Source organism: Myotis yumanensis, unplaced genomic scaffold (genome assembly GCF_028538775.1).
Source record: "Myotis yumanensis isolate MYYU_CA2020_CCGP unplaced genomic scaffold, mMyoYum1.0.hap1 SCAF_5, whole genome shotgun sequence".
NCBI classification, from domain to species: domain Eukaryota; kingdom Metazoa; phylum Chordata; class Mammalia; order Chiroptera; family Vespertilionidae; genus Myotis; species Myotis yumanensis.
In genome coordinates this window covers 104,479,927-104,507,729 of record NW_027223756.1, presented here as the reverse complement: position 1 = coordinate 104,507,729, position 27,803 = coordinate 104,479,927, and the positions used below count along the sequence as shown (strand labels likewise).

General features: G+C 56.1%; 1 protein-coding gene across 4 annotated transcripts in view; it reads left to right on the top strand.

The window, feature by feature from the left end:
- NDST4 (N-deacetylase and N-sulfotransferase 4) overlaps positions 1-27,094 on the top strand; it is a 169,811-nt gene extending 142,717 nt beyond the window's left edge. For 2 of the 4 annotated variants that reach the window (XM_070416889.1, XM_070416886.1), the window contains 7 exons: positions 5,500-5,596; positions 10,823-10,946; positions 11,764-11,938; positions 13,041-13,211; positions 15,410-15,519; positions 21,432-21,534; positions 24,407-27,094. In XM_070416889.1, the coding sequence (XP_070272990.1) occupies positions 5,500-5,596; positions 10,823-10,946; positions 11,764-11,938; positions 13,041-13,211; positions 15,410-15,519; positions 21,432-21,534; positions 24,407-24,526 (900 nt within the window). In that variant the 3' untranslated portion in view covers positions 24,527-27,094. Of the gene's footprint in view, positions 1-5,499; positions 5,597-10,822; positions 10,947-11,763; positions 11,939-13,040; positions 13,212-15,409; positions 15,520-21,431; positions 21,535-23,437; positions 23,896-24,406 lie in introns of those variants that run through there. The other 2 variants (XM_070416887.1, XM_070416888.1) reach the window with 2 other exon arrangements.
- The last annotated feature ends 709 nt before the right edge of the window (positions 27,095-27,803 follow it).

Here is a 27,803-nt window from a genome sequence, read left to right as displayed (position 1 = left end):
GTGTGTGCAGCCGAGAGTGAGCCCACAGAAGCCTGGCTTTCCCGGGTCCCGGCCCCCGCGCTTGCCCTCCTGCCTTGGGGAAGGGGAACGAAGCCACCTGAGCAAGCGCCTGGCACCACCGCCACCGAGACGCAGTCTTCGTCGTGTTCTCTGCGAAGAAACTCAGCAAGTGGAGGCTGTGGCAGCTACGTTTCTATTGCCTGACATCAAAACACAGCGAGGAATCACATGTAGTGCTTTCAACAATACAGAATTATTGATGAAAAAATAGACCCAGAGCCACAAAATAATAACATCCACCGAGGAAGAAAGCTCTTCACAAAGGAGCAGTGTGAGCAGCAGTGTGAGGAGCAGGTGTGAGTCCGAAGTGCGGGGTGAGCCGCGGGAGCCAGCGCTGGGGCCACCGGAGAGCCGCGCTGGAGCTGGTTTTCTGCAGGAGACATGGAGGGACAGGCCCACGCAGTCCCCGTGAGGTCAGCTTTGGAGCAGGTGGCAGCGCCCCCCACCCGTCAGCACTGCTCCCGTCAGCACTGTCCTGGCAGCCGAGCCGTCCACGCCCTCACTCTCAGTCCCTGTCCTGCGTTTCACCGATTTCACTGCAGCAACGAGGATCTGCTGGTCCGTGAGCTCACTCCAGTGGACACAGAGTATTACCGATATCCCGGCACCATTATGTAAATCATGTAAAACACCACCAACCCGTCCTGAGTAAGATCATTCCAGTACAGAAATGTGGGGAGGAGGCTAGGGCAGGAAGTGCCATAGAGACAGGAGCTGGAACGGCCCTCACGGGGAACATTGGAGTTGACACCTGAGGATAAGTGCTACATCCGTTAGTGGGCGAGTGGCAGGAGCCAGACAGCAAATGCATCCATAAATGAATGGAACAGCAGGGTCCATATAGGGTCTTGGGTCAGTGTAGGGCCCTGGTCGGCAAACTGAGGCTCGCGAGCCACATGCGGCTTTTTGGCCCCTTGAGTGTGGCTCTTCCACAAAATACCACGTGCAGGTGCGCACGTACAGTTCGATTGAAACTTCGTGGCCCATGCGCAGAAGTTGGTTTTCGGCCTGGGCGCGTCTATATTGAAGAAGTACTGCTGATATTTGGCTCTGTTGACTAATGAGTTTGCCGACCACTGGCCTAGGGCATCCTCTACCCTCGAGGCATCTGAAGAAGCCCCACTCTCTCCCTGTCCAGGAACCCAAACCCCAGCCGTCTAGCCCTCCAGGAACTCACATCCCACACGTCTAGTCATCAGATGGTGGCAGAAAATTCCTCATGGTGGGGCAGCCACCCAAGGTGCATGCTTTCTGACAGGGGACCAGGACATCTGCCCTCAGGACAGACATTGGCCACAAACCCATCCTCAGCGAAGGTGAGGTCTCTGCTCCGCCAATGGCCTAACTCATCTGGATAGAGAAAGGGCTGGGCTTTGCAGGGTCTCACAGTGAGCACTCGCTCTCCCAGAGCTCAGTGTCCTCATTTTAAACACAGAGGCGCATCGAATGCCCTCAATACCCATGTGAGGTAGATACACCAACCTTACTTTGTGAACAAGGAAACTGGATCCCAGAGAATTTAGGAAAATTGCTTAACACCCGGGCAGTCTCCCCCTGAGCTCGGACTCTTAACAACTGATTAAATAAGGCAGGTTTAGGGTAGTTATTAGCTTATGCTAAAAGAATTGGCAACATGTTGATCAAATTGGAAAAACATAGGGCATTGCCCAGAAAAATAGGTTATTTCCAGACTGTAGAGCAGGTTTGCGTGTGTCTGCAGCGGCGGGCACAGCGTGATGGTGGCCACAGGCACAGCTAACGGGGCAGAACGGGCTCCTCGCTGACCAGCCGTGACCTTGAGCTGCCCGGACGCACCCAGCAGCCACACCCTGCGCGGGCCACCTGCTCTGGCTGGAGTTCTGTTTCCCTCGTGGCAGGATGTCCTGGTGAGCAGTGTGGCGATTCTCAGCCTGACCCCAGCCCTCACCTTCTGCAGAGAAGCGCCGTGAAGCGCAGTGAGTCAGAGCACAGGCCCGGTCGCCGTGACGAGGACGCTCTGCAAATACAGAGGCGAGTAAACGATGTCTGCCTCCTCACAACTGTGTCCAGACCGGCAGGAGGTCGGCTCCGCTCCACGTGGTCACCCAGGGCCCCAGGTGGCCGGTGCCCAGTGCACAGGCGACTTCTCTTCCTGGGCCAGGAGCGCACCAGGTGGCCTGAGGGCACCCGGCTCAGCACCCCGGGGCGCCTGCTGTGTCTGCCCTGGGGATTGACCGGAACTCTGCTAGACACCCTCTTCCACCGGAGTCCACGGTCCATGGTCTGCCTGGCCCCTCTGCCTGCCTCCTGTGGGCAGGTTCTTGTTCTGAGGCCACTCAGAACCAGCGGCCCTCTGCACGCCCTGCCAGTGATACTGCAGCGTCCCCTGGAGCAAGGAGATGCCACTCCAAACCCAGAGGCCGTGCAGCCCAATGCACTTTCTCAGCTGCAAAGCAAATGCTCCCTCACTGTGAGAGGGTGTCCTGGCCTTGCCTGACACTGGACCTGAGAGACCCTGACGTCTGGGCTCTGGATCCTGCTGAGGGCCTCCCCTCTGAGCCCCGAGGTCCGGGCCCTGGAACCTGCTGGGGGCCTCCCCTCTGAGCTCGCTTCCACCATGGCAGGTAGAGTGACCACCTGGCTCTGCTGGGTCCGACTAGCATCAGCCACCAGCTCAGCAGGCTGGCAAGACCCCAGGGATGTAATGGTGATCCGGGGCCTCCGGGCTCTGTAATGACACCGACAAGAATGAGCTTTGAAACTTATTTCTGAGAAAACTATTGTTTTGAAGAAAAGGTATATTGAACGTTTTTGCCTTCAGTGCTATTCACCTTCTTTAAAAACAAAACAAGAAGGAGATGGACTGAGCAAATTACATAATGAGAATTGGAATGAAATTGAGGGTTTAACAAGGCATTCTTTCATTAAACTCTGGAAGTTCAACTGTGGTTAGCATTTCTTGACATATCTCCTACCTTTTATTAAAATACTAGAGGCCCAATGCACGAAATTCATGCAAGAGTAGGCCTTCCTTACCCCGGCTGCCGGCACCTGCTTCCCTCTGGCACCTGGGACCTGGGCTTCCCTCACAGCCCCAGCTTTGTCTAGAACAGTGATGGCGAACCTATGACACGCGTGTCAGAGGTGACACGCAAACTCATTTTTTGGTTGATTTTTCTTTGTTAAATGGCATTTAAATATGTAAAATAAATATCAAAAATATGTCTTTGTTTTACTATGGTTGCAAATATCAAAAAATTTCTATATGTGACACGGCACCAGAGTTAAGTTAGGGTTTTTCAAAACGCTGACACACCAAGCTCAAAAGGTTCGCCATCACTGGTCTAGAAGGACATCTGGTCTAATTAGCATATTATGCTTTTATTATTATAGATATTTTTATTGATTTCAGAGAGGAAGGGGGAGAGAGAGAGAAACATTAGTGATGAGAGAAAATCATTGATCAACTGCCTCCTGCACACCCCACACTGGGGATTGAGCCAGCAACCCAGGCATGTGCCTTGAAGGGGAATCAAACCATGACCTCCTGGTTCATAGGTCGATGCTCAACCACTGAGCCATGCCAACTGGGCTCTCCTAACTTTAATTAATGTAATTGTACTCGGAGCTGGAATGGATTGGGGTTGCGAAGTCTGGTTTTGCAGAAGTTGTGTTGGACAACATGGTCAAAAGAATCATAATTACAGACAACTTCTCTGACAGGTTTTACTTTGAAAAAATATCTGTCAAATAAAGGACCCTCTAAATGAAAATCACTGTAAAAATATTTGGTCTCTAATATTTAAACATTTCAGTATAAAAAAAAATTGAATGAAAGAATTTTCCTTTAACAGAATTTACTCTGAGCTTACATCAACCCGATAGAGAAAACACTACCCCAATCAAAAGCATAGCGGCCAAGCCCTGGCCGGTGGCTCCATTGCCTGGAGAGTCGCCCTATATATCATTGGTGGCTTGTTCAAATCCCAGTCAGGGCCTGTGCCTAGGTTGTGGGTTCGATTCCCATCAAGGTTTGTACAGGAGGCAGCTAATTAATGTTTCTCTCTCTCTCTTCCCTCTCTATATAATCAATAAAAACATATCCTCGGCCTGGCCAGCGTGGCTCAGTGGCTGAGCATTGACCTATGAACCAGGAGGTCACAGTTCAATTCCCGGTCAGGGCACATGCCTGGGTTGTGGGTTCGATCCCCATGTGGGGCATGCAGGAGGCAGTCGATCCATGATTCTCTCTCATCACTGATGTTTCCATCTCTCTCTTCCTCTCCTTTCCTCTCTGAAATCAATAAAAACATTTTTTTAAAAAGAAAAAAGAAACACAAAAACAACATGTCGCCGGGTGAGGAATGAAACAGAAAACAACGAAGACGCAGTGGCCAGTAGAGAAGGGGCTGGCAGTGAGCAGGACGGGTCCTGAACCCGGAAGGGCCTTGGGGAGGGGCCGTGTGGCCGAGGACCGAGGGGGCGTCGGTGTGGACGTCCGTGACTGGTCACCTGTGTCACTTCCCATACTCGATAGAAGCATCGTTGTTTTCCTGCCCAGCGTGCTGTTCAGACAGAATGTCATGAGCGTGATGTTTGACTGCCTTTGCTTTTGAATCGGTGACATCATAAAGCCAATTACCGGCCAGCGCATGTTTCAGAAGTGCATCCTTCCCATCGCAGGGCCCGGGATTCTCAGAAGCGTCCTGGTTTGGGTGAGAACCCTGGTTCCGGCCGCCGAAAAGGGTGGGATGGGCAGGACAGGAGGGGAAGGTCGGGATCGGGCAAAGCTGGGCGATGGATTGGGTCTGGGTTCCCTCGCCTCTGCAGTCCAGCAGTGACCCGGGGGGAGGAGGGACAAGAGGCGGCCACAGGTATGACCCTACCTGCCACCGACTCATCGGCGGGGCCACACAGGGGTTTGGCAGGGTCGGCGGCCGGTACACAGAGTGTGAGGAGAGGGAAGGAGGCCACGGCCTCGGCTGGCGTTCAAGGCCGGCCTCCCAGCCTCCGGGGGGCCCGGGGAGAACAGGCCCCAGCGCCGTGGTCCGGTTCCACCTGGGAATTGGATTCAGGGACTGAGGTTTAGCGAGAGATCTGAAAACCGCCGCACAGACGTCAACTTCTTGACGACGTCGAGTTTATGTCCTGCTGCCCGGTGCTTGATTTCTGCTTTGTGTGGCTTTGCCTGAGTAACTCCTGGGTCCAGTTATTTTACAAACCAAGTTCAGGCGGTGATGCAGGCACACAGACCGAACACAGGAATGGAGGCTGGGCCCCGGCAGCTGGGACCACGCCCGTCCGAAGAGGGTGACCCTGGACGTCATGGGCCAGGACGGAACAGGGTCTGATCTGGGGTTGGGGGTCGGGCACGCGTCTGACCCCGTCCTCTCCCCGGTCCTGCGCTGCGGCCGGGCCGGGCGCCGTGGCCCCGGAGCTCACCGTGCGTCCTCTTTGCAGAACCCCTGTGACGACAAGCGGCACAAGGACATCTGGTCCCGAGAGAAGACCTGCGAGCACTTGCCCCGCTTCCTCGTCATCGGGCCGCAGAAGACAGGTGAGGGTCGCCGCCGGGCGGGCGCGCGCGTCCGTGTCCCGGGACGTGGCGTCCGTGGCATCGCTGGGCCGGTGTGCGTGGGACGAGGAGACACCCAGGCACGGGGCCCGCTGCTGGGACCCGGCTTCACAACCTGGTCCGGGTGCTGCCTGGGAACCGGGCTCAGGGACTGCGTTTTAGCTTTTAAAATCGTTGCACAAACGTCATGTTTTTTAAAGTATATTTTTATGAATGTCAGAGAGGAAGGGAGAGGGAGAGAGAGATAGAAACATCAATGATGAGAGGGAATCATGGATCGGCTGCCTTCTGCACGCCCCCCACTGGTGATCGAGCCCGCAACCCGGGCATGTGCCCTTGACTGGAATCAAACCGGGACTCTTCAGTCTGCAGGCCGACGCTCTATCCACTGAGCCAGACCGGCCAGGGCAAGACCACATTTTGGACAACGTTGAGGGTCTGTCCTGGTACCTGGTGTTTAATTTCTGCTTTCCGCAGCTTTGCCTGAGTAACCCTGCCTCAGTTATTGTACAAAGAGCTCCGGGCAAACCATGTGGCGCCAATGTGTGACTTGAATGGCTTTTTTTAGAGCCACTGTCTTTATTGCCTTAAAATGTTCCACGTGTGTGTGGGGGTGAGGGATACCCATCATCAGGTGTGATGCGGCCTGGGCTGACTCCCTCGGGCACCTGGGCTCCTCCGTGTTCTCTGCGCTGAAGGCCAGGGGCGTAGGAGGGAGTAACTCAGCGGCCAGATGACACTTTCAATTAGAACATTTTACCCTGCGGCCCGGAGGTGGCAGCTTTATGCGCGGCGCTCACGTCCTGGTTATTAACGTTTTTATTGAGTCGCTGTATCGGGGACCCACTGCTTCGGGGAGAGCGTTTTCACCGGTGAGCGCACCACGCAGGCACAGACGCGGACACACAGGCCCACGCGGAGGCGCCCACCTGCAGGCGCAGAGGCGCTGAGGCCGCGGCAAAGTCCGCAGCCTGTTGGGCGTTGGTGCTGAAGGCTCTTTCTCCAGGAACGTAGGCTGTCCCACAGCAGGAAGCGGCACAGGCAGCTCAGGCCTCAGACCTGCACCTTTGTCGCCGTTGCTTAAATGCGCATGGTGGCCCTGGCGGGGGCTCGGGGTGCAGGGGAGCGGGGCTCAGGGGCTCCAGCGTCGTCTGAATTCACCGAGGCTCAGGTTCACCCCGGTCAGGGCACATACAGGACGCAACCGATAAGTGCGCCAATAAGTAGGACAACAAACTCATGTGTCTCTCTCTCTCAAATCAGTAAACATTTTTTAAATGTGCATTAATTTTCTACCAACTCCCGGTGGTGGTGCTAACTCTGGGACGACTAGAAAGAAATGAAACCGTCCTGTGGTGAAACAATGTCACAGGTTTGGCTTAAAGACCCGTCTCCTGCTACTTGTCACTGGGCGCCCTGACCGGCTGGTTCCACTAGGGGCGGCAGGTCAGCGAGACGGCGCTGCCCGCCGCCCCCCCCCCTCCCACCCCCCCCCCCCCCCCCCCCGTTATTCACACTCGCAGAGACAGCGCCCTGAACTTTTAGATGTTAACACGGGTCCTGCCAGGATGGGGATGATGCAGGCTTCAGCGGAAGTGGCTTTCCTGGGACAAGGAAAGGGAAAGTCTGGTAATTTTCCGTGAAAGGCGTTCTAAGGTGGAACGGCCGTGCTGACCCCTGACCCTCAGGGCCAGCCCCCTGGGGTTCTCTGTCCTCCTTACGGCTCGATGGGCAGGGCCCCTGCCCTGTCCAGGCTGCGGGTCCCCTGCAGTGGGGGCACAGGTGCCACGGAGGAGCTGGCCTCCACACAGAGCCATGAACAACTGCCCGCGGCTCATGCACCCCTTGCGGTAACCGTGACAGACAGAGAGGCCCTCCAGCCGGCCAGTGTGGCTCAGAGGTTGAGCATGAACCAGAGGTCACGGCTCAATTCCCAGTCAGGGTAATTGCCCGGGTTGGGGGCTTGATCCCCGGGTCGGGGTGCAGGAGGCAGCCGATCCATGATTCTCTCTCATCATTTATGTTTCTATCTCCCTCTCCCTTCCTCTCTGAAATCAATAAAAATATATCTTTTTTAAAAAGTGGCCCTCCGACAGTGGCTGCTGAGTGTGAGGTGACCCTGCCCGGAGGCGACCCCACTTTTCTGGGGCTGAGGCTGGCGGGGGCGGGGTGGTCCCAGCAGCGGGGGTGCCCCGGCTGGCTGGGTGGTGGGTCCTGGTCCTGGGGGTGGGGGGTGCTGTGCATGGAGGCCCCTCAGGACTCGGGTCAGAGACGTGACCGGCGGAGAGGACTTCCTCCGGGCCACGCGCAGGCAGCGGTTCTAAAAGCTCGCTCCCAGCCGGACGCCTGCAGGGGGCCGTGCCGTCTCGAGGTCAGGGCCCACTTCCCGGCAGCCTGGCCACCAACAGGACTCAGGGCGGCGACTGCAGGGAGGTTAACTCTTCTTAGCGGCCTCCCGGGCCCAAGGGTTTCCGTGTCCTCCCCAGGTGCTGACCCCGGGCCTGGATGGACTGAATGTGGGGACACACGGGCGCCGGGGCGGGGGGGGGGGGGGGGGGGGCGCGGAGACAGGGGGAGCCCGGCCCACTTGCTGGGGCTGGACCGGGACTGACGTGATGTCGGAAAGTCCAGTGTATTCGAGCCCCTGCTCGGTCCCAGCCTCGGGTCCCCCTGCTCCCGGGGCCGTGGGAGGGGGCTCAGAACACAGGGGCTCTCACTTCCTGGGGAGCAGGGGGGACGGGTGCATCCTGTGAACATCACAGCGAGGGAACATGTGTGCGCGCTACTGGGGGCGTTACAAACATATTCATCCTGCGATATTCAACAACAACAAAAAAGTTCCCTTGTCTTTCCGTTGTTCATCCTCGCAAAGACAGCGCCCTAAGCTCTTAGATGCTAACATGTGACCTGCTCCCAGCATCTGAGGGATGTTAAAGTATCACTACCCTCAGCTCTCTGTGTGCCTCAAAACTCAGGCAGCCTCTCATTCATACACATGCACACACATGCACATGTGCACATATGCACATATGGACACATAGACGCACAACATATGCATGTGTGTGCATATGTGCACGTGCAGGCACAAACATGTGTGCATACATGGACATGAACACACAACATGTGCACTTGTGCGTACACATGCACGTGGACATGTGAACATAGAGGCATGCACTCGTGTGTGAGTGCACGTGTGTGCACATGTATGTGGGTGCACACAGAACACATGCATTGTGTGCACGTATGCACAAATGTGCACTTATGTGTGTGCACACAAACGCGTACACACAAGAGCATGCATGCACACATGTGCGCACCCATATGCATACACACGTGCCTCATTCTCATCACCAGGTAAGCGTTGTCCTGTGGCTTCCATCCTGAAACACACCCAGAAGGAGCCCACCTGGACCCCTGTCCCCCCCCCAGTGGCCACGCCACCTCCTGGAACACGCCTCCTCCTCACCTTCCTCCTCGCCGGACGCCTGTGATTTCCAGCGACAAGTCCGATCCGTCTCCACGCGCCACCCTCACAGCCCACGGCTGCCTTTCTCAGTGTGTCCAGCTCGCTCTCCCCGCCCGGTCCTCCGGGCCTCGGATTCAGTTCTTAACTCGTTCTGACTCCTTCCATCCCTTTATTGGGTCTATATGACTTCGTTTCACATTTGTTCATTTTTAAAATCCGTTGAATTCGTAATCAGACCTCCCCTGGAGCGTTTACTGACATGCGCCTCCCGTGTCCCCAGGAGCCCTGCCTGGTCGCCTCACCTGTCTCCCACCCGCGGTGGCCGGGCCCCTAGCCTCGCGGGATCCCTGCTTCAGCCACTCCCGCCTCCACTACATCCCGTGGCCCCAGAGCTGGGAGGCTCGAAGGGGCGACCTCATCACACGGAGGCCCAGTGGCCTCGGCTCCTGTGAGAGCTGCATAGAACCCAACGCCAGTCCTCTGTCCTTCCTCTCCCAGCCCCCCGCGGCCACCGTCATGGCCCTGCAGCTCCGCGCGGAGCCCAGCTCCCGCCCTCCTGGGCCAGGAGCCCACCATGTCTAGGGTCCAGCGTGTCCCTAAGGGACAGCCTTTCCCAGAGGCAGCTCTGGTGTGTGGGAGCCACACGGACCATCACTTCGTGGTCCTCTGCTGTGGCCTCAGCCCCGCCTAGCTCAGGAGCAGCAAAGGCCCAGGCCAGCCTCTGAGCCTCCCTGTGCGTGTCCCTCTGGCCTGTCAGCCGGTCTGCTCAGCTCTCAGCAGACTTGGTTGCCCTCCCGCCAGAGCCGGACGCTCAAGTGGCCATCTTTCCAGAAGTCTGCCCCCTGCTTTAACCTTTCGGGGAACACCTGTGTTTCTAAGGTCCAACCTGAGAGCATGCCTCCTCCGGGGAGCCCTCCCTGACTGCCCACTTCCTCGTGGGCGGGAAAGCTCCCTGCTCTGCTCTCATGGTGGGGCCCGTCTCCCCATGAGGTAGGGCCTGTCACGTGACCCACGTCCCTATACACGCCTTCAGCGCGGGGCACAGAGGTGTGTTTCTGGCCTTCCCTGCAGGGATGTGCACAGACTGGCACAGTCAGCATCTGCTGGACAGTTTGATTTTATGAAACCGACCTGGATACGGCATTGATCGGGGACCCAGCGGGGCCCGGTGCTGGGCCGGACGCCCCTGATGCTGCGGCCACGCGCCCGGCCCAGGAGGGAACTGAACCCCGATTTCTGAGGTTCTCCCCGTCTGTTTCACCAGCCTGCTTGCTTTGGCCCATACTCAGCGCTGACCTTCGATCACGTGTTGAGGTCCACAGAGCCGTGGACACGAATGAAAACACACTTGGGTGGCTGCCGCATGAAACGCGCCTCACTGACTTTAGGAAAATCGCTTTGACTCTTTAAAGGATTGAATGTCGCGCCCTGGCTGGTGTTGCTCAGTGGCTAGCGCGTCCGCCTGCGGACTGAAGGGTCCCGGGTTCAATTCCAGTCAAGGGCACACACCCAGGCTCAATCCCCAGTGGGGGGCGTGCAGGAGGCAGCCGATCCATGATTCTCTCCCTTTGTTGATGTTTCTGTCTCCCTCTCTCTTCCTCTCCGACATCAATAACAATAGATTAAAAAATCATAATAAGATTTTAAAGCATTGGATGCACTCTTTGAGCGGAGATCCTGCTACAGTAACGCTCCTCTCCTCTCCTCTCCTCTCGCCGCCCCCCCCCCCACCCCCCCGCCAGGCACCACAGCCCTGTACCTGTTCCTGCTGATGCACCCGTCCATCGTCGGCAGCCTGCCCAGCCCCCGCACCTTCGAGGAGGTGCAGTTCTTCAACGGGAACAACTACCACAAGGGGATTGACTGGTGAGGACAATGCGGTCACGCACATGCTCCCGTGCCTGCCCACGCGCGGCCGAGCGGTGCGGTGCCCACAGCGCCCGCAGAACCGCAGAACCCGCGTCACCCACCACGTGAATTAGAAATGGGCCCTCTTAGTCGGCGTGGCCCGTCACGTGATGTGGACGGAGCCGTGACGGTAACACTTTTCTGGTCAATGAATATGAGGAAACAGAGAGGACTGTGGGGTACTTTCCATAAGGATTATGCATAAGGAGCTTTAAGGTCCTCCTTGTGTGTTATTACTTCACCGTCACTGCGCCTAGAGCACGCATGTCAAACTCAAAGGCTAACACGGGCCAGATAAACGAAGTCTGACATGTTTGCCCTAGAGCGTGTGAACCGGGTGTGTAAGGTGTCTTCCCGGGGACAGATGCACCGGGAGGGGGTTTCTTTCTAGACCCCGTGACATATGTCTTCATCAGCCGCAGAGACAGGGCTGATGGGATGATAGTGAGCTGAGATTTGTCGTGGCAATAACACAGGTTCCCAAAACCGCGTCCCTGCCGCTCACACAAAACCGAATCCCTGATAGTTACACAAAACTGTTTCCCTGCCGGTCACACAAAACCGCATCCCTGATGGTCACACAAAACCGTGTCCCTGATAATCACACCTGCCCCGGCCACTCCTTCCCCGACAGGCCATCCCACAGCCACACGGCACAGCCAGTGCCCGGCAGTGAGAACACGGCCACTTAGGACCCGGTGGGGGGGACATGAAGACGCGAGTGAGTGACAGCCACCCCCTGGCCGGAGCGTCACACGGCGTCTCCCCGCTGCAGGTACATGGACTTCTTCCCAACGCCGGCCAATGTCACCAGCGACTTCCTGTTTGAAAAGAGCGCCAACTACTTCCACTCGGAAGAAGCTCCCAAGCGGGCGGCCTCCCTGGTGCCCAAGGCCAAGCTCATCACCATCCTCATCGACCCCTCAGACAGGGCCTACTCCTGGTACCAGGTGCGGGCGGGTGTCGGAGCGGTCGCCGTGGGAGCGGAGCGGGGCCACGGTGCAAGGACAGCAGGTGGAATGGGGGGGCAGGGGGGCAGGATCAGGAGGGGCCCAGGGTTGAAGTCACCAGAACCCGTGGAAACAGGGTCAAGGGGGACGAGACTCCCCCCCGGGCTCCCAGGTGGTGACCAAAGGCCGCAGGTCCCGGGGTAACGTTCTGCCCTTCGCCCTCTCGTTGGCTCTGGGTGTGACGCCCGGGACCTAACGCGTGAGTGTCAGCCCCGGTAAAACAGGCTTCATGCTCCCGTGTGTGGCCATAGTTCCAGGAACCTACCGAGCACATAAGTGAGGACCTTCGGTGTCCCCTGAAGAGCTGGGTGTGGGTGGGGGAGGCTTTCCTGTGGCCGTGGAACCAGCAGAGGGCACTGGCCCTGCTGGGACAGGTCTGCCCAGGGCAGATTCTGGAACAGGGGTGGGCAAACTTTTTGACTCGAGGGCCACAATGGGTTCTGAAACTGGACCGGAGGGCCGGAACAAAAGCATGGATGGAGTGTTTGTGTGAACTAATATAAATTCAAAGTAAACATCATTACATAAAAGGGTACGGTCTTTTTTTTTTAGTTTTATTCATTTCAAACGGGCCGGATCCGGCCCGTGGGCCGTAGTTTGCCCACAGCTGTTCTGGAATCAGAGGCAAAAAGCTGGGAGGGGGTGGGGGCTGGGTGTCCGTTTCCGCACGTTTCACCATCATCTTTATTCTAGAAAATGGTTCTCAACCTTCCTAATGCTGCGACCCTTTAATACAGTTCCTCATGTTGTGGTGACCCCCCAATTTCATTGCTACAAATTGAACATAATTAAAGCACAGTGGTGAATCACAAAAACAATATGTAATTATAGATGTGTTTTCTGATGGTCTTAGGCGACCCCTGTGAAAGGGTCGTTCGACCCCCGAAGGGGTCGCGACCCACAGGTTGAGAACCGCTGTTCTAGACCCGACCCATCGTCTGTCTGACTCCGTGACACGAGGGAGGCACTCACCTCACACTCAGGCGCAGGGACGCCGGTGCGGCACGGAGGCCTTCACCTGACAGGGGCTTCTCTGTTCCAGCACCAGCGGTCGCATGAAGACCCAGCCGCCCTGCGGTTTAACTTTTATGAAGTGATCAGCACCGGCCCAGGAGCCCCGTCCGACCTGAAGGCGCTGCAGCGGCGCTGCCTGGTGCCCGGCTGGTACGCGGTGCACATCGAGCGCTGGCTGGCCCACTTCTCGGCCTCGCAGGTAGCGTCCCGACCCCAACCGCCTCTGTCCACTGTGTCAGGATGGTGCTGATCTCACAGACACCATGGGAGCCCCAGCTGGTGTGGCTCAGTGGATGGAGCGCCGGACTGCGGACGGAAGGGTCCAGGGTTTGATTCCCGGTCGGGGCACATGCCCGGGTTGTGGGCTCGATCCCCAGTAGGGGGCGTGCAGGAGGCAGCTGACCCATGATTCTCTCTCATCATTGATGTTTCCATCTGTCTCTCCCTCTTTCTTCCTCTAAGAAATCAATAAACATATATTTTAAAAAGGAAATGGGAATTGCCATATTTTTCCGTGTATAAGACGCTATTTTTTTCTAAAATTGTGAGACTGAAAATCGAGGGGCGTCTTATACACGGAAGTCAGCTGAGGAGGGAGCCGTGTGGGTGCGTAGCTGCCCACACCTTGTCAAACAGGCTTCCTCCAATAACAGGCCTTATTGTTACTGACATCACTGATGCCGTAATGGGAGGTGGAGGTGGAGAGTGCGCAGTTGCAACAGGGACCGGAGCGTTCTGAGCTCATAAAGATGTAAAAAAATAAAAAGATAAATACTGGTAAGCGATTGTCTTACTCTACAAAATTCAAACTGAATGTCATCAGCTCTGAAAAGAGCATGGAAACAGAGCTGCAGAGAGAGCACGTGGACCCCCTCCCACTGAGTGTAGGATCAAACAGTGGGGAAAACAGGAAGAACAGCTCTTAAGATGCCAAAAAAGAAGCCTTAGAGCAGCGATTCTCAACCTGTGGGTCGCGACCCCTTTGGCGGTCGAACAACCCTTTCACAGGGGTCGCCTAAGACCGTCCTGCATCTCAGATATTTACATGACGATTCATCACAGTAGCAACATTACAGTGATGAAGTAGCAACGAAAATAATTTATGGTTGGGTCACAATATGAGGAACTGTATTTAAAGGGCCAGAAGGTTGAGAACCACTGACTTAGAGGAAAACCAGCAACATGTTTAAAATATCGATTTCTTAATTTGGGCTTGGAAAAGTGGGGGCGTCTTCTAATGGGGGCGTCTTACACATGGGAGAATGCGGTAACATGGCCACAGGTAGGATTTATAGTCACAGACATGTTTAATGTCAGTCATGATGGTCACATGGGGTCAGCAGCTGGGACCCCATTCTCGGGTCTCCCTGCGGACAGTGGCCAGTCCTCCCACCGGAGACTCCGGGACCACACGCCCACGGAACGCCACGCATGCACTTACCCATGTGCCGTCTGTCCCTCGGCCTCACAGGGAAGACGCCGCTGGGGAGTAGACTGTCACCCGCCGTGGGAAGTGCTCGGACGCCCGGGAAGGTGGGTGGAGCCAGGAGTGAGGATGGCAGGACAGCGTCCACCCTGCTTACCCCCTCATTCCCACTTGTGCGCAGCAGGAAGCTGCGTCCTCGCCAGGGTCTGCGAGGAAATGGGGTGATCTCCATCCGGACCCCCAGGCTTTCCACCCTGGGCTCCAGGGGGCTCAGGGCCCGTGGAGGGCCCTGTTCCCACAGAGCCACTGAACCAAGAGAGGGTCTGTGGTTACCTCTGATGTAAAGTCAGGTTCCTCAGGGCTCTCAATAGTGCCTCCAGCAAACTAATTGTTCATTTGAAGGCGCCGCATAGTAGACATCACTATGCATTCCATGTGGTTCAGGTTAACCCGCTGGAGACACGATGGTACATGCATTCTATGTGGTGCAGGTTAACCCGCTGGAGACACTAATAGTACATGCATTCCACGTAGAGCAGGTTAACCTGCTGGAGACACTGATAGTACATGCATTCCGTGTAGAGCAGGTTAACCCGCTGGAGACACGATGGTACATGCATTCTGTGTGGTGCAGGTTAACCCATTGGAGACACGATGGTACATACATTCCGTGTGGTGCAGGTTAACCCAGTGGAGACACGATGGTACATGCATTCTGCATGTGGTGCAGGTTAACCCGCTGGAGACACGATGGTACATGCATTCCATGTAGAGCAGGTTAACCCACTGGAGACACCGATAGCACATGCATTCTGTGTGGTGCAGGTTAACCCGCTGGAGACACGATGGTACATGCATTCTGTGTGGTGCAGGTTAACCCACTAGTTCAGGTCATCTGAGGTCCAGGGAGGCGGCTGAGTCTAGTTAATTTCTCTTTGTTCCTCACTAAGTAACTATTTTTGCCTTCGAAGTTGCTGATTATTGACGGACAGCAGCTGAGATCTGACCCGGCCGCTGTGATGGACGGCGTCCAGAAGTTTCTGGGAGTGACGCCGCGTTACAACTACTCAGAAGCACTGACGTGAGTCTGCCTCATGCTCGCCAGACCACCTATCAGTTGCCATCATAAGTGATCCCTGGGTGGGGGTGGGGGTGGGGGTGCAGATGGGCCTGCACCATTAGCACGAGCTACACTTTTACACCTCATTGTGCGACTCCAGAGCCCTCGGGGGAGCATCCTCGCTATCCATGGAGTGTCTGCCTTTTTTGTGAGCTCTTCCCAGGAAAAGTTTGGTTAAGTCCACTTTTTCCATCCCCAGGAATGGAGGCTTAAAGGTGAAAGGTTAGTCTCTCTCCTGCGGGGTCTACGGGTCAGGAACAAAGCCCCAATGGCATCATGAGATCCATGACAGTGGGAAGATTTCTTTTTTCTTTATATTTTTGCTAGAGGCCCAGTGCATGAAATTCGTGCACTCAGGGGGGTCCCTCAGGCCGGCCTGTACCCTCTTGCAGTCTGGGAGCCCTCGGCGGTTGTCCGACTGACGGCTTAGGCTCACTCCCCAGAGAGGCTCCTGCAACCACCACTGTAATCGCCAGCCATGAGCCTGGCTCAGGGCTTCTGGCTGAGCGGCACTCCCTCTGTGGGAGCGCATTGACCACCAGGGGGAAGCTCCTGCATTGAGTGTCTGCCCCCTGGTGGTCAGTGTGCATCATATCAAACGGTCGTTTGGCTGTTTGGTCAATTTGCATATTAGCCTTTTATTATATAGGATTGATTTCAGAGAGGAAGGGAGAGGGAGAGAGAGAGAGAGAAACATCAGTGATGAGGGAGAATCATTGATCAGCTGCCTCCTGCATGCCCCACACTGGGAATCAAGCCCCCAACTCAGGCATGTGCCCTGACCGGGAATTGAACCTGACTTCCTGGTTCTTAGGTTGACACTCAACCATTGAGCCACGCCTGCCAGGCGGATTTTGGGTTTACTCTGTATTCATTAAATGAGGTAACCTGCTCAGAGAGAATCATGTCTAATGTCCAACGATCTGTTGCTGCATGAGGGGCCATTTCCAAGCCCACCAGCATGGAGCCACGGCCACGTTATTGGCTCGTGGATTCTGTGGGCTGGGAATGGAGACAGCTTGTCTCTGCTCATCATACCTGGGGCCACCGCTGGGAAGACGTGGATGTCTGGATGTGACTTGAATGTCTGGGCCCTGGAATCTTCTGGAAGCTACTTTTTCAGTGTGCGGGTCACTCACCTCCTTGGTTAAATGTAATCCTAAGTATTTTATTCTTTCAGATGCAATCGTACATGGGTTTGTTTTCTTGATCTCTTTCCAATGGTTCATGATTTGTGTGTAGAAATACCACAGATTTCCAAATGTTAACATTGTATCCTGCAGCGTTGTGTGAGTTCTCAGTGTTTTGGTAAAGTTGCAGGGACTGCGAGGGTCGAACCATCCTTGTCTCCCAGGACTGAGTCCCACTTGATGCCGGTGTGGGACTGATCCTGTTCACGTCTTGTTGGATTTGTTGGGGATTTCTGCATCTGCGTTCTCCAGGGACATGGGCCTGTAATTCTGCTTCTCTGCATCCTTGCCTGGTTTGCAGTTGGGGTAACATGGGCCTTATGAAATGTGCGAGCTCTCTCTCCTCTTCGATGTTGCAGAAGAGTCTGAGGGATTGGGATCTTCTTTGGTAGAATTCGCCAGGGAAGCTGTCTGGTTCCAGGACCAGAATGTTATTCCAATTGCTGTCCCCAAGGTCCTTTCAGGTCTCTTCACGCTCTTGAAGTTTATTTTCATCTGCTGCTCTGGGGAGTTCCATGGCTTTTTCTCCCAGCTCATCAACACATTCCTCTACTTCCCCAGCCTGTGGCCACCCTCCAGTGGGTTTCAGGTCCATGGTCCAGGTGTGTTGTCTGTCCCCAGCCAGAGTGTCTGCCTGTCCTCCCACTGGTGGAGGCTCCCGCCCCCCCCAACCCAGATCCCCCACAGACGGAGTTATCCCGAAACCCCAGGAGGAGGTGACTCAGGACCTTTGCCACCTTGAATCTGACTCTTCCTTCTCGTCCTCACTCACATCTCTGTCTGGAGGATGGGGATGGATCAGAGGCTGAGTTCAATGGGAGGACACCACTCATGGTGCTTTCTCTCCATGCTGGCTGGGCTCTGAGGGTGGACAGCACGTCGGGGCAGTGGTCCAAGACAGCCAGGGCCTCCATGGGCCTCGCCCGCAGGTCACACAGCACCACTGACGCCATGGTCTGTTGATTACACCCAAGTTGCCACAGCCAGCCCAAGTCCACGGGGGGAGGGGATCCCAAGTCCACGGGGGAGGGGATCCTAAGTCCATGGGGGGAGGGGAGCCCAAGTCCATGGAGAGAGGGGGAGCCCAAGTCCACGGGGGGGGGGGGGGAGCCCAAGTCCACGGGGGGAGGGGGAGTCTCCTGCTCATGGGGATGTGGTTGGAGAGGCATCACTGTAGGCAGCTTGGGAAATAAAACCCTGTCCTTGTGTAAGTAAAAGTGGGAAAATGTAAACAAGACAAACACAAAAGAAACCTGCTGAAGCCAGAGCCTTTCCTAGAGTAATGGGTGTGCTGGCCTCCCTCCCCAGGCCGAGAGGAGGCCTAGTCAATGTCAGACCGACGTCTAAGGAGCCTGATCACATCCTTTCAATTAGACAGCCAGAGGGTCATGGGCAGACGGAGAAGAAACACGTCCGTCTTGTTCACTGCAAACAGCTGCTGACGGTCCCGTGAGCTGCCACGCCTCCCGGGGGAGGGAGATGTCCGACAAGCACAGAACAGCTGGTTTCTAATGCGTCTCAGCCGTCGGAACAGTAACAACCACGCGACGCTCCCGGCCATGGAGGGACGAGGATGGCAGCTGCCTCACGTCCTCAAAGCTGTCCAGCCGTCGTCCAAGGAGGCCATGCGTCTCCATCTCACAGTTCCGTGCGCAGGGAACACGCGAGGAAGATGCACCCTGTACCCCAGGGAGGAGAAACGCCCTCTCGGCCGTGGGCGGCTTGGCGTCGGCGAGGCCATCAGTGAAGGTAGGACGGCAGATCGGCATGGCTTCCAGGTGATAACAGCCCACCTGCAGGGCCCTGCAGGCTTCCGGAAGGTTCTCCCTCCTCAGGTGGCTGGGCTCCGTCTCAGCATCGCTGTGGGGAGCAAGGGGCCCGCACACCTAGGAGCAGTGCCTGCAGACACCTGGGCTCCGTGGCCAGCGCTGCGTGTCACCGGGACGCAGTTACCCACCCTCCCCGCAGCAAGATCGCCGGGGCACCATGAGGCCACTTCCCGTCCCGTCTGCACAGCCGCTGAATTGTCATCGAAGCTCCGATTGGGACTCAACAAAAGCTCAGCCGGAGGCAGGACGGGGATGGGAAGCAGCAGGTTGAAAGCCCAGGTGGAAACGGCCCCACCTCCCCTGCACCATTCGCCCGCCATGTGTTTAATTCTCACGGACAACATGGGCGCCGCGGCAGCCTGGGCCGCAGGGGCCAGGGCTCTGACCACAGGCGGGCAGGGCCCTGTGAAGCTCTCGTGTGCAGCAGTGAGCAGCAGGGCGCGGTCTCTGGCAAAGGCCGCCGCTAATGAACTTTGCGTCCCCGGCCATTATGCTCCGTCCTCGGAACCTCTGCTGAGTGACAGGACCGCGCGCTCCCGTGGTCTGTGCACCACGGGTCCCGGGCGACGCTGCGAGCACGCCTCTCCTCATCCAGCTCAGGCTTTCATTGTTCTGCCTTATTCGTCCTAAGCAGAAATTCTGCTTTTCAGTTGCTTCCACGTGGAGCTCAAACAAGTGAATGAGGCCACACCTCGTTTCTCCTGTAACTTCCTGCAGCCCTGGGAGCAAAGCGACTTAGAAACCTGGGGTCCCAGGGCCCTGAGCCGCCTGCTGGGGTCACCGGCTTCAACAGAAGTGAGGTTCTCCAACCGCCCTCGTCCGGCTCACTGTCCCCAAATATAAAACATTGTATTTTACCCTTTTTTAATGTATTTTTATTGATTTCAGAGAGGAAGGGAGAGGGGGAGAGAGAGAGAGAGAGAGAGAGAGAGAGAGAGAGAGAGAGAGAAACATCAATGAGGAGAGAGAATCATGGATCAGCTGCCTCCTGCACCCCCGACACTGGAGATGGAGCCCCCATCCCAGGCATGTGCCCTTGACCTGGTATCGAACCGTGACCTCCTGGTACATAGGTCAATGCTCAACCACTGAGCCACAATGGCCGGGCGTGTTTTACACTTTTAATTCTCTCCTTGAAAGGTATGAACCTTTCGAACTGTAAAAACATACAGTGTTTTTCCAAATTAGAGTGTTTCATTCATGATTGCATTCACGGAATTTTATTTTTATTACATTAAGTCATTATATATACAGGGTGGGGCAAAAGCCGGTTTACAGTTGTTTGTAAGGGAAAGAATACAGTAATTAATATGTAAGAATACAAGAATAAACTCTGTTTGCAGTACTCACAGCTGTCACCCTACATTTGCCCGCCCTGTAGACCAGGGGCCCTCAAACTACGGCCCTCGGGACACATGCAAAGACAAATATTTTATTTGTTCCCGTTTTGTTTTTTTACTTCAAAATAAGATATGTGCAGTGTGCATAGGAATTTGTTCATAGTTTTTTTTTAAACTATAGTCCGGCCCTCCAACGGTCTGAGGGACAGTGAACTGGCCCCCTGTCTAAAAAGTTTGAGGACCCCTGCTGTAGACCATGGAAGGATTTCAGAAACATTGACTCACTCGGGCAGAGAATCAGGGTGAGGATTCATATGTTGAAGGTCTTCATCATGGGCTGTCGTCTTGATGACTAGGCCTTGATCTTTATGGGTGAACAAGGAAAACATCGAACTTAGTAACTTCACCGTAAGCTCGGACTAAAGGTGTGTCTTTCCACGACAGAACAAAGATGCTAAAACAGAGACAGTCCAATCTCGCTTCTCGAACGTCTCCCATCTCGAACGATTCGGTTCCCGACCAAGTTGTTCACAGAAAAAAATATCTCGGTTGTCAGCCACATCTTCCGTGTTTGACCTGATAACCCTTCCAGGCTGATACCTCAGCAGACAAGACGCGTCCGGCCCCGGCCAGCACAGGAGAGAATGCTTTTGTTGCGGGTGATCAGCACAGTTTTAAAACATGGAGAGGCCGTGGGGAGTGTGATGTTGTAAAGGTGTGAACGTGCTCACACAACAGCCGTCACAGGCACTGGAAGAGGTGGCAAAGCTGGTGTTGGTTTGGATCAAGGGGGAGCAGTTAGGCAGTGACTGCATTTCGGGGCAGTGATTCAGGAAAAATCCCTGTAAGGCCAGAAGGGGTGGTTCGAGAAGTTTAAGAAAAGAAGTGTTGCCCTGAATGGTTTGGCTCAGTGGATAGAGCGTCGGCTTGGGACTGAAGGGTCCCAGGTTCGATTCCGGTCAAGGGCATGTACCTTGGTTGCAGGCACATCCCCAGTAGGGGGTGTGCAGGAGGCAGCTGATCGATGTTTCTCTCTCATCGATGTTTCTAACTCTCTATCCCTCTTCCTTCCTCTCTGTAAAAAATCAATAAAATATATTTTTTTTAAAAAAGAAAAGAAAAGAAGTGTTTATTTATACAGTGAACAGACCATCAGACAAGCACTGTGTGTGAGGACGGTTAACACGGGATCAGGTGGGGGTCTGGGACGGATTCGTTCCATTTACATTCTTTCTAGGGGGAAAATGATTCCGTGCTGGAACCAATCGCTTCTCGATCAGCCTTCCGAACGCATTAGGGTCCAGAAACTGAACGAGGTTCCCCTGTAATAAGATCGTGTTTATTTGATTTTGGTTAGACTCTCAGGTCAATTGAACAACTACGTGTAGGTGTGAATTACACGCCTGGGCGCACGGGGCTCCGAGGGCCCTCCGTCCCCGGGGGAGGCCTCCCCACCGGATTCCGCGTCGTTTGTAATCATCTCTCTGACCGCGTCCACGTGTGGTCTCTTGTAGGTTTGACCCCCAGAAGGGCTTTTGGTGCCAACTGCTGGAAGGAGGGAAGACCAAATGCCTGGGAAAAAGCAAAGGCCGGAAGTACCCGCCCATGGACCCCCAGGTGGGTTTCCCTGGTTTCAGGATCGTGGGGTGCAGCCACACACAAAACCATCACCAGAGTGAGAGCGGAAACGCTCACTGGACAGCAACCCGCTCCAGGCGTGCCAAGTACTCACATGGGTTAGCAGACACGTGGCTGGATAACATGTGAGCAGCGTGCTTACATAGTAAGTGCACGCCCAGCACCTGCTCTGTGCACGGGCTGAGTAAGCCGTGGAGGCCCCTGCACCATGATGGGGGCCTTCTCCCCGCCAACAGGCAGTGCTGGGCCCCGGCCGGGGGTCCTACAGCCCGGCTCACTCCACCGTCCACCGCAGCAGCGTCAGAGCCGCAGGTCGGGGCTCAGGCCTGCAAGGCTGCTCTCCTCGCCCCCTCGGAGGCCTCCCAGCCCCCGGGCTCACCTGTGCTCCTGACCCCCTGGCTGGAAGTCACAGGGCCCCACGCCCCTCCCTGGGTTTCATTAACTCGTGGTAGCGGCTCCTAGAACTCAGATAAACACGGTACTCACCCAGGAACGGCTGGATGGGAGAGAAGCACAGGGCCGCGTGGGGAAGGGCAGGGCATCCATGTCTCGGGGTCCCCCTCTCCCCAATATCCCCGCTTCACCACCCAGAGCTCGTGGTCCCGCTGATCGGGTGTGGGGGTGGCAGCTCCCTTACAGCAGGACTGAGGGACTCCCTGGCCTTGGGGATCATGCCACCCCCACCCCTCTCTCCTCCCAGGGGTCAGGGGTGGGCTCGAGCTCCTACCTTCTATGCCCGCGGGGTTCTCCCAGCAGCCAGCCCCCCCCATCTGGGTGAGGTTCAAAGGCCACCTCTTCACCTGACAGAGATGACGTGGTCGCTCTCTCTCACCTGGGATGTTCCGTTTTAGGAGCGCCGTGCCAGAGACGCGACACAGACCAAGTGTCTGTTTCTTCTGCCAGGATGTCAGCTAGGATAAGACAGTCATGGGCCTAGATTGCCGGGGGCGGGAGGTGCGGGAGAGCTAGCTATGGCCCCTGGTCTGATAAGATCCGGGGAGCGGGACCCTCTACGAGGCAGGGGGGTCTGTGGCCGGAGGGCTGCTCGGAGGAGGCTAGGGATTGGGAAGCAGCGAGCCTCCGGAGCAGAGACCACGAGCATCCCTCCCAGGCAAGGCGAGCAAGGGAGGGATGGAGTGATGCGGGCGTTACTATGGAAACAGAGGGACCGGGAGGTCCTCAAACTAGAACCTTGGACCTGAGATTATCAGTGGGCTTCCGAAATCACTTTAACCTGCAAGACATCGGTGGGTGTAACGTTCCCACCGCTTCTACAAGCGGCTGATCGGGACGTGAAGGGTGTGCGTCTCGGTCCCGGGAGGACACGTAACACCTGGTGGGTGTGCACGAAGGGTGTGGCCGTTCGAGTCCCCTCTCCCAGCGGACACAGGAGGAGCGGGGGGGGTTTGTAGGAAGAAAGGGGTTCATTCGTGGTAAATTACTGGACGGGCTGACGAGGGAGGGTGTGGCTTTGACCAGACGGAAAACACGGCTGTTGGTGCCTGAGCTTAGGCGGGGACCGGTCCTCCCTCCCTTCCATCAGGGACGCAGAGCTCCCTGGGCGATGGGGTGAGGCAGGTGCCACCCGGACAGGAACCCCTGGGTGAACTCGCTGTTTTCCAGAAAGAAAAGAAAGCGTAAGCGAGGGCCATGGCCCGTCGGGTAACCCTGGCGTGTAGCCCTCCATCTGCGAAGGCCCGAGCCCTGCGGCCGGCGAGGAACAGGGACCCGGAGATGCGGCCCAGGATGGTCTCCAACGAGACCGTTTTAAAGTAGAAAGTTCTTGATGATTTTTTGAAAACGTATTTTGGTCCCAAAAAAGACAGGAAATGTTTCTGCAGCATTACAAGTGATTTCTTTAAACGTGAATTTCCGTTTGTAGGATGTTTTGTTTTTATGCCACAGCCCAAAGTGACAGAAGGTGGCCACATTCAGCGGAAGAATCTGAGTTTGTCCAGCAAGGTCTGTAGAGTTGGTATCAGATCTGCCCCCTCCCTGGCTCCTCTGTAGCATCAGAGGACCCCCCCTCCGTCTCTCCCCGTGGACGTCACCATCCGCCCTCAACGGGGCACGTGGTGAACGAGCTGCAGCCGACACACCTGGATTGGTCTCATTTTCAGCTACGCGTCCGCCAGATGTTTTTGTAACCAGACAACCAAGGGGTCCGGGCGCCTGTCACTACCTGAGCCAACTCAGCAGAGACGGGGCTGGGTCCTCTGTGAGCGTTTATTCCAATCCTGCCGGCAGCAGGGGGAGCAGCAGGTCGCCCACAGACATCTGCCCTGCACCCCATAAGCAGCTGCTTCTATGGGGAGAAGGAGTTACAGGCATGGGAAGCGGACAGGGATAATCGTACAGGTTACAGGTCATGCGGGCTGTGAGGGGGCGGGTCACAGAGGGGGACCTCCAGGCACCCGGGACCAGCCCACAGGCAGCAGGGGCTGGGGTGGAAAGAGCAGGTGCCCCCGGGACTAGGTCATCTCGGCCACGAGGTGGTGAGTCCCTCCATCGTGACGGGCGGTTCCGGAAGGAGGATGGGCCGCTGTCCCAGGGGAGCTCCCTGGGCCCAGGCGGCGGCTCCCAGCCGGGCGAGGCAGTGCTTCTGCCCAGAGCAGAGCCGTCACAGTGCCGGAGCAGGACCCACAGTTCTGATCACTGCAGCGGGTCCCCCATATTCTCTTCTGCCCCCAACAGTTTCAACAGGTAAAAATGAGTGACATCCGAGGAGACGCACAGAGAGAAGCATCTTTGCCGACACCTGTGTTGTCACAAGCCCCTCGAGGAGCAGGCCTTGCGGTCTCTTTTCAGGACACGGGACACGCTCAGCCTCCTCTCTCCCTTTGCCTCGCAGGCCAGAGCCTTCCTGTCCGGCTACTACCGGGACCACAACGTGGAGCTGTCCCGGCTGCTGCACCGGCTCGGGCAGCCCCTGCCGGCCTGGCTGCGCCAAGAGCTGCAGAAGGCCAGGTAGCGCCCGCGGGCAGGACCGCGCCGCCGCCCGCCGCCCAGAGGACGCCAGCCCCGCCGAGGCCCTCAGCTCACGCGTGCCCCGGGGAGGGACTGTGGCCAAGCCCCTCCCGTCCTTTCCACACGTGAAACCTACATCTGCGGGCAGCGGAGTCACGGGCACCAGCCTGAGGGAGCTGCTGGGAGTTTCCGGGCGGGGATCCCAGCACAGCCCGTGGCTCTGGCTTCAGGGACTCGGTGACCCGGAGCCCTGACCGTGGGCGAGGGACAGGTTAGAGTCCTGGGCGGGAGACAGGACCGAGGCTGCTGTGAGCCAGGGCTGAGTGAAGGGCCGAGTGGAGGGCTCTGCTTCCCCTCTGTGCTTTGTTGTGAGGGAGGCCGGGTGGCCCCTGCCCGGCTCTGAGCGGCGTCACTGGGTGTGTGAGCCCGCAGGCCTGTCCCTGTCCCTCCTCCATCAGCGCCCGCAGCTCGCTGACCCCGTGAGGCTGGAGCCTCTGCTTCCATCTGTCCTCTGAGGAGGGACTGGCTGCAGCACCCTCACTGGCAGGACGAGCTGACCCTGACCCGGCGCACGGCATCCCCGGGCGTCATGGGTCCCCAGCGCCCGTCCGAGATTCAGGAAACGTGACGAGACTACAGACTCTGAGCTCTCAGCGGGTTTGTGGGAGCGTCTCCATGTGATGCAAGCCGTCCATGCTGTCAGCCCAGGCAGCCTGCCCAGACAGGGGTGGTGGGTCTATGGACTGGGCCGCTACCACGGGGAACAGGACACACGGATAAGGGGAGGGATGTTTACGGGTCCAGGGGGCCCTGGCGCCTTCGCAGCCGCGCACGTTGGCGGTGGAAGCGCGGCTTGCTGTGTGCCGTGCAGGCACTGTGCACGAGGGCACGTCCTTCCCGCCCATTTAAATATACCTGTGAGCTGAAACTTACCTCTTTCCCGTCAGCTTCTCTAAGCTCAGCGCTCTGCTCTCCCCCCTCACCCACACGGGACGTCTGGGAAGGGGCCCTGCCTGTGGCCGTGGCAGGTGCCTCTCCGTGCCGAGGGCGGGCTCGGGCACTGGGATTTGGTCCTGTTTTGTGACTGAAGGTACGTGGCAGCCTGTCATCTCTCAGTGACACATGAAGGTGACGTTTCAGCAGGACGCACGTCACATGGCTCCTCTGGGACCGCCTGCCCGTCCTCCTGCCCCATGCCCCCGCCCCGCCCCCCACCGGCCTGTCCTGGGGCTGAAATAATAGATCGTTCCCTATAACCTGAGAAACTGCTCCACAGGATTCAGTGTCTTCAGAGGACACGGAAGACCTTTGTTTTTTATTATTTGTGCTTTTTTTTAAGCGGGCGATTCAAGTCAGATCTAAGGGAGAATCAAGGATTTCTGCCTGTTTTATTTCAGAATTCACCCAGATGCTCCTTCCTGATCTTCCCATGGCAGCCAGAGGCTCTTGATCTTTCTCCCTCCCCCCCGCTCAAAAAAAAAGAAAAGAAATGTAAGGTTTCGCTTGGGCACGATGAACAGAAATCGCCAACTTTTCTTTGTCCGCCAAGAGAGCCCAGTTCTCAGCCTGGCCGCTGGGGGAGCGGGTGCCGGCAGCGCCCGGATGCCCACAGACCAGGAGGATTGTGGGCCCAGAGCCAACACTGCGTTGGTTGGTTCACTGGTTCCTCCAGTTTATATTCTAACTAGAGACCCAGTGCACGAATTCATGGATGGGTGGGGTCCCTTGTGGGGAGGGACCTCGGGAGGTTGGCCAGCCCGGGGGGTTGGCTGTGGGAGCGCACTGACCACCAGGGGGCAGCTCCTGCATTGAGTGTCTGCCCCCTGGTGGTCAGTGAGCGTCATAGCCACTGGTCGACCGGTCGTTCGGTCATTCTGTCGCTTAGGCTTTTATATATATAGATTCCTTTCTTTCCGGAGCTAGAAATTAAGGGTAGTTTTTTTTGTTTTTTGTTTTTCCAAATGGGATATCAGATATATTTATAGAAGACAGGAGATATTTTTCATATTAAGCGACATTCACCTAACTCAAAGCACAGTTCATCACCAGATTGCTTAAGAATAAAACTCATTCTGCACACTTTTTCATTTTTTTTCTAAATGATGTAAACAGTATCATTCACCGACCTACAGGTATCTGAGAGCGAAAGTCCCCCAAATCCAACCGGCCCATTTCCATGGTTCATGTCAATCAGCACGCACATTTCTCTTACTAAGGTTGATGATGGAGACCAGAAAGTAAAGTCTAACTGTAATTCTCTTCATCTCAGTAAACGGCTTAGGGGGGCCCTGGGCCAGAGAAAATGATGATAAATCAGGAAATTTTTTGGAATGTTTTGATTTTTCTATTTTTATTCACTGGCTACTTCAGAATTACAGACACAATGTTTAATATATGCAATTCTTTGAACTTTTAAATAAATTCTAGCCCTAGCTGGTTTGGCTCAGTGAAAAGAGCATCAGCCTGCAGACTGAAGGGTCCCGGGTTCGATTCTGGTCAAGGGCACATGCTTCTCTCTAATCATTGATGTTTCAATTTCTCTCTCCCTCTCCCTCTCTAACATCAATAAAAATATATTTAAAAAATATAAATGAATAAATAAATTATATCTCTCGGTCTGCAATGACATGCTTTTTAAACTTGCGAAGAACTTTCTAAAACCTTTGAGCGAACGGTTGCCTTCTCCTTTTCCCTCCTTTGTTCCAATTGTCTGATTCAAAGATACAGTCACTGGTTTCTTCACACTGACAAAGGCAGGGACAGCATTTCATGAATAGCCTGCATTATAATATAGTATACTAGAGGCCTGGTGCACAAAATTCGTGCACGGGAGGGGATCCCCTCAGTCCAGCCTGCACCCTGTCCAATCCAGGACCCCTCGGGGGATGTCTGACTAATGGTTTAGGCCCGATCCCCGGAATCAGGCCTAAACTGGCAGTCAGACATCCCTCTCACAATCCAGGACCGCTGGCTCCTAACTGCTCACCTTCCTGCCTGTCTGATCACCCCTAACTGGCCCCTCTGCCAACCTGATCACCCCTAACTGCCCCCTCCTGCCGGCCTGGTTGCCCCCAACTGCCCCCCTCTGCTGGCCTGGTCACCCCCAGTGCCCCCCCTGCCAGCCTGGTCACCCCTCACTGCCCCCCTCTGCTGGCCTGGTCACCCCCACTGCCTCCCCTGCCAGCCTGGTCACCCCTCACTGCCACCCTCTGCCATCCTGGGTGCCCCTCACTGCCCCCCCTGCTGGCCTGATTGCCCCAAACTGCCCCCCTGCTGGCCTG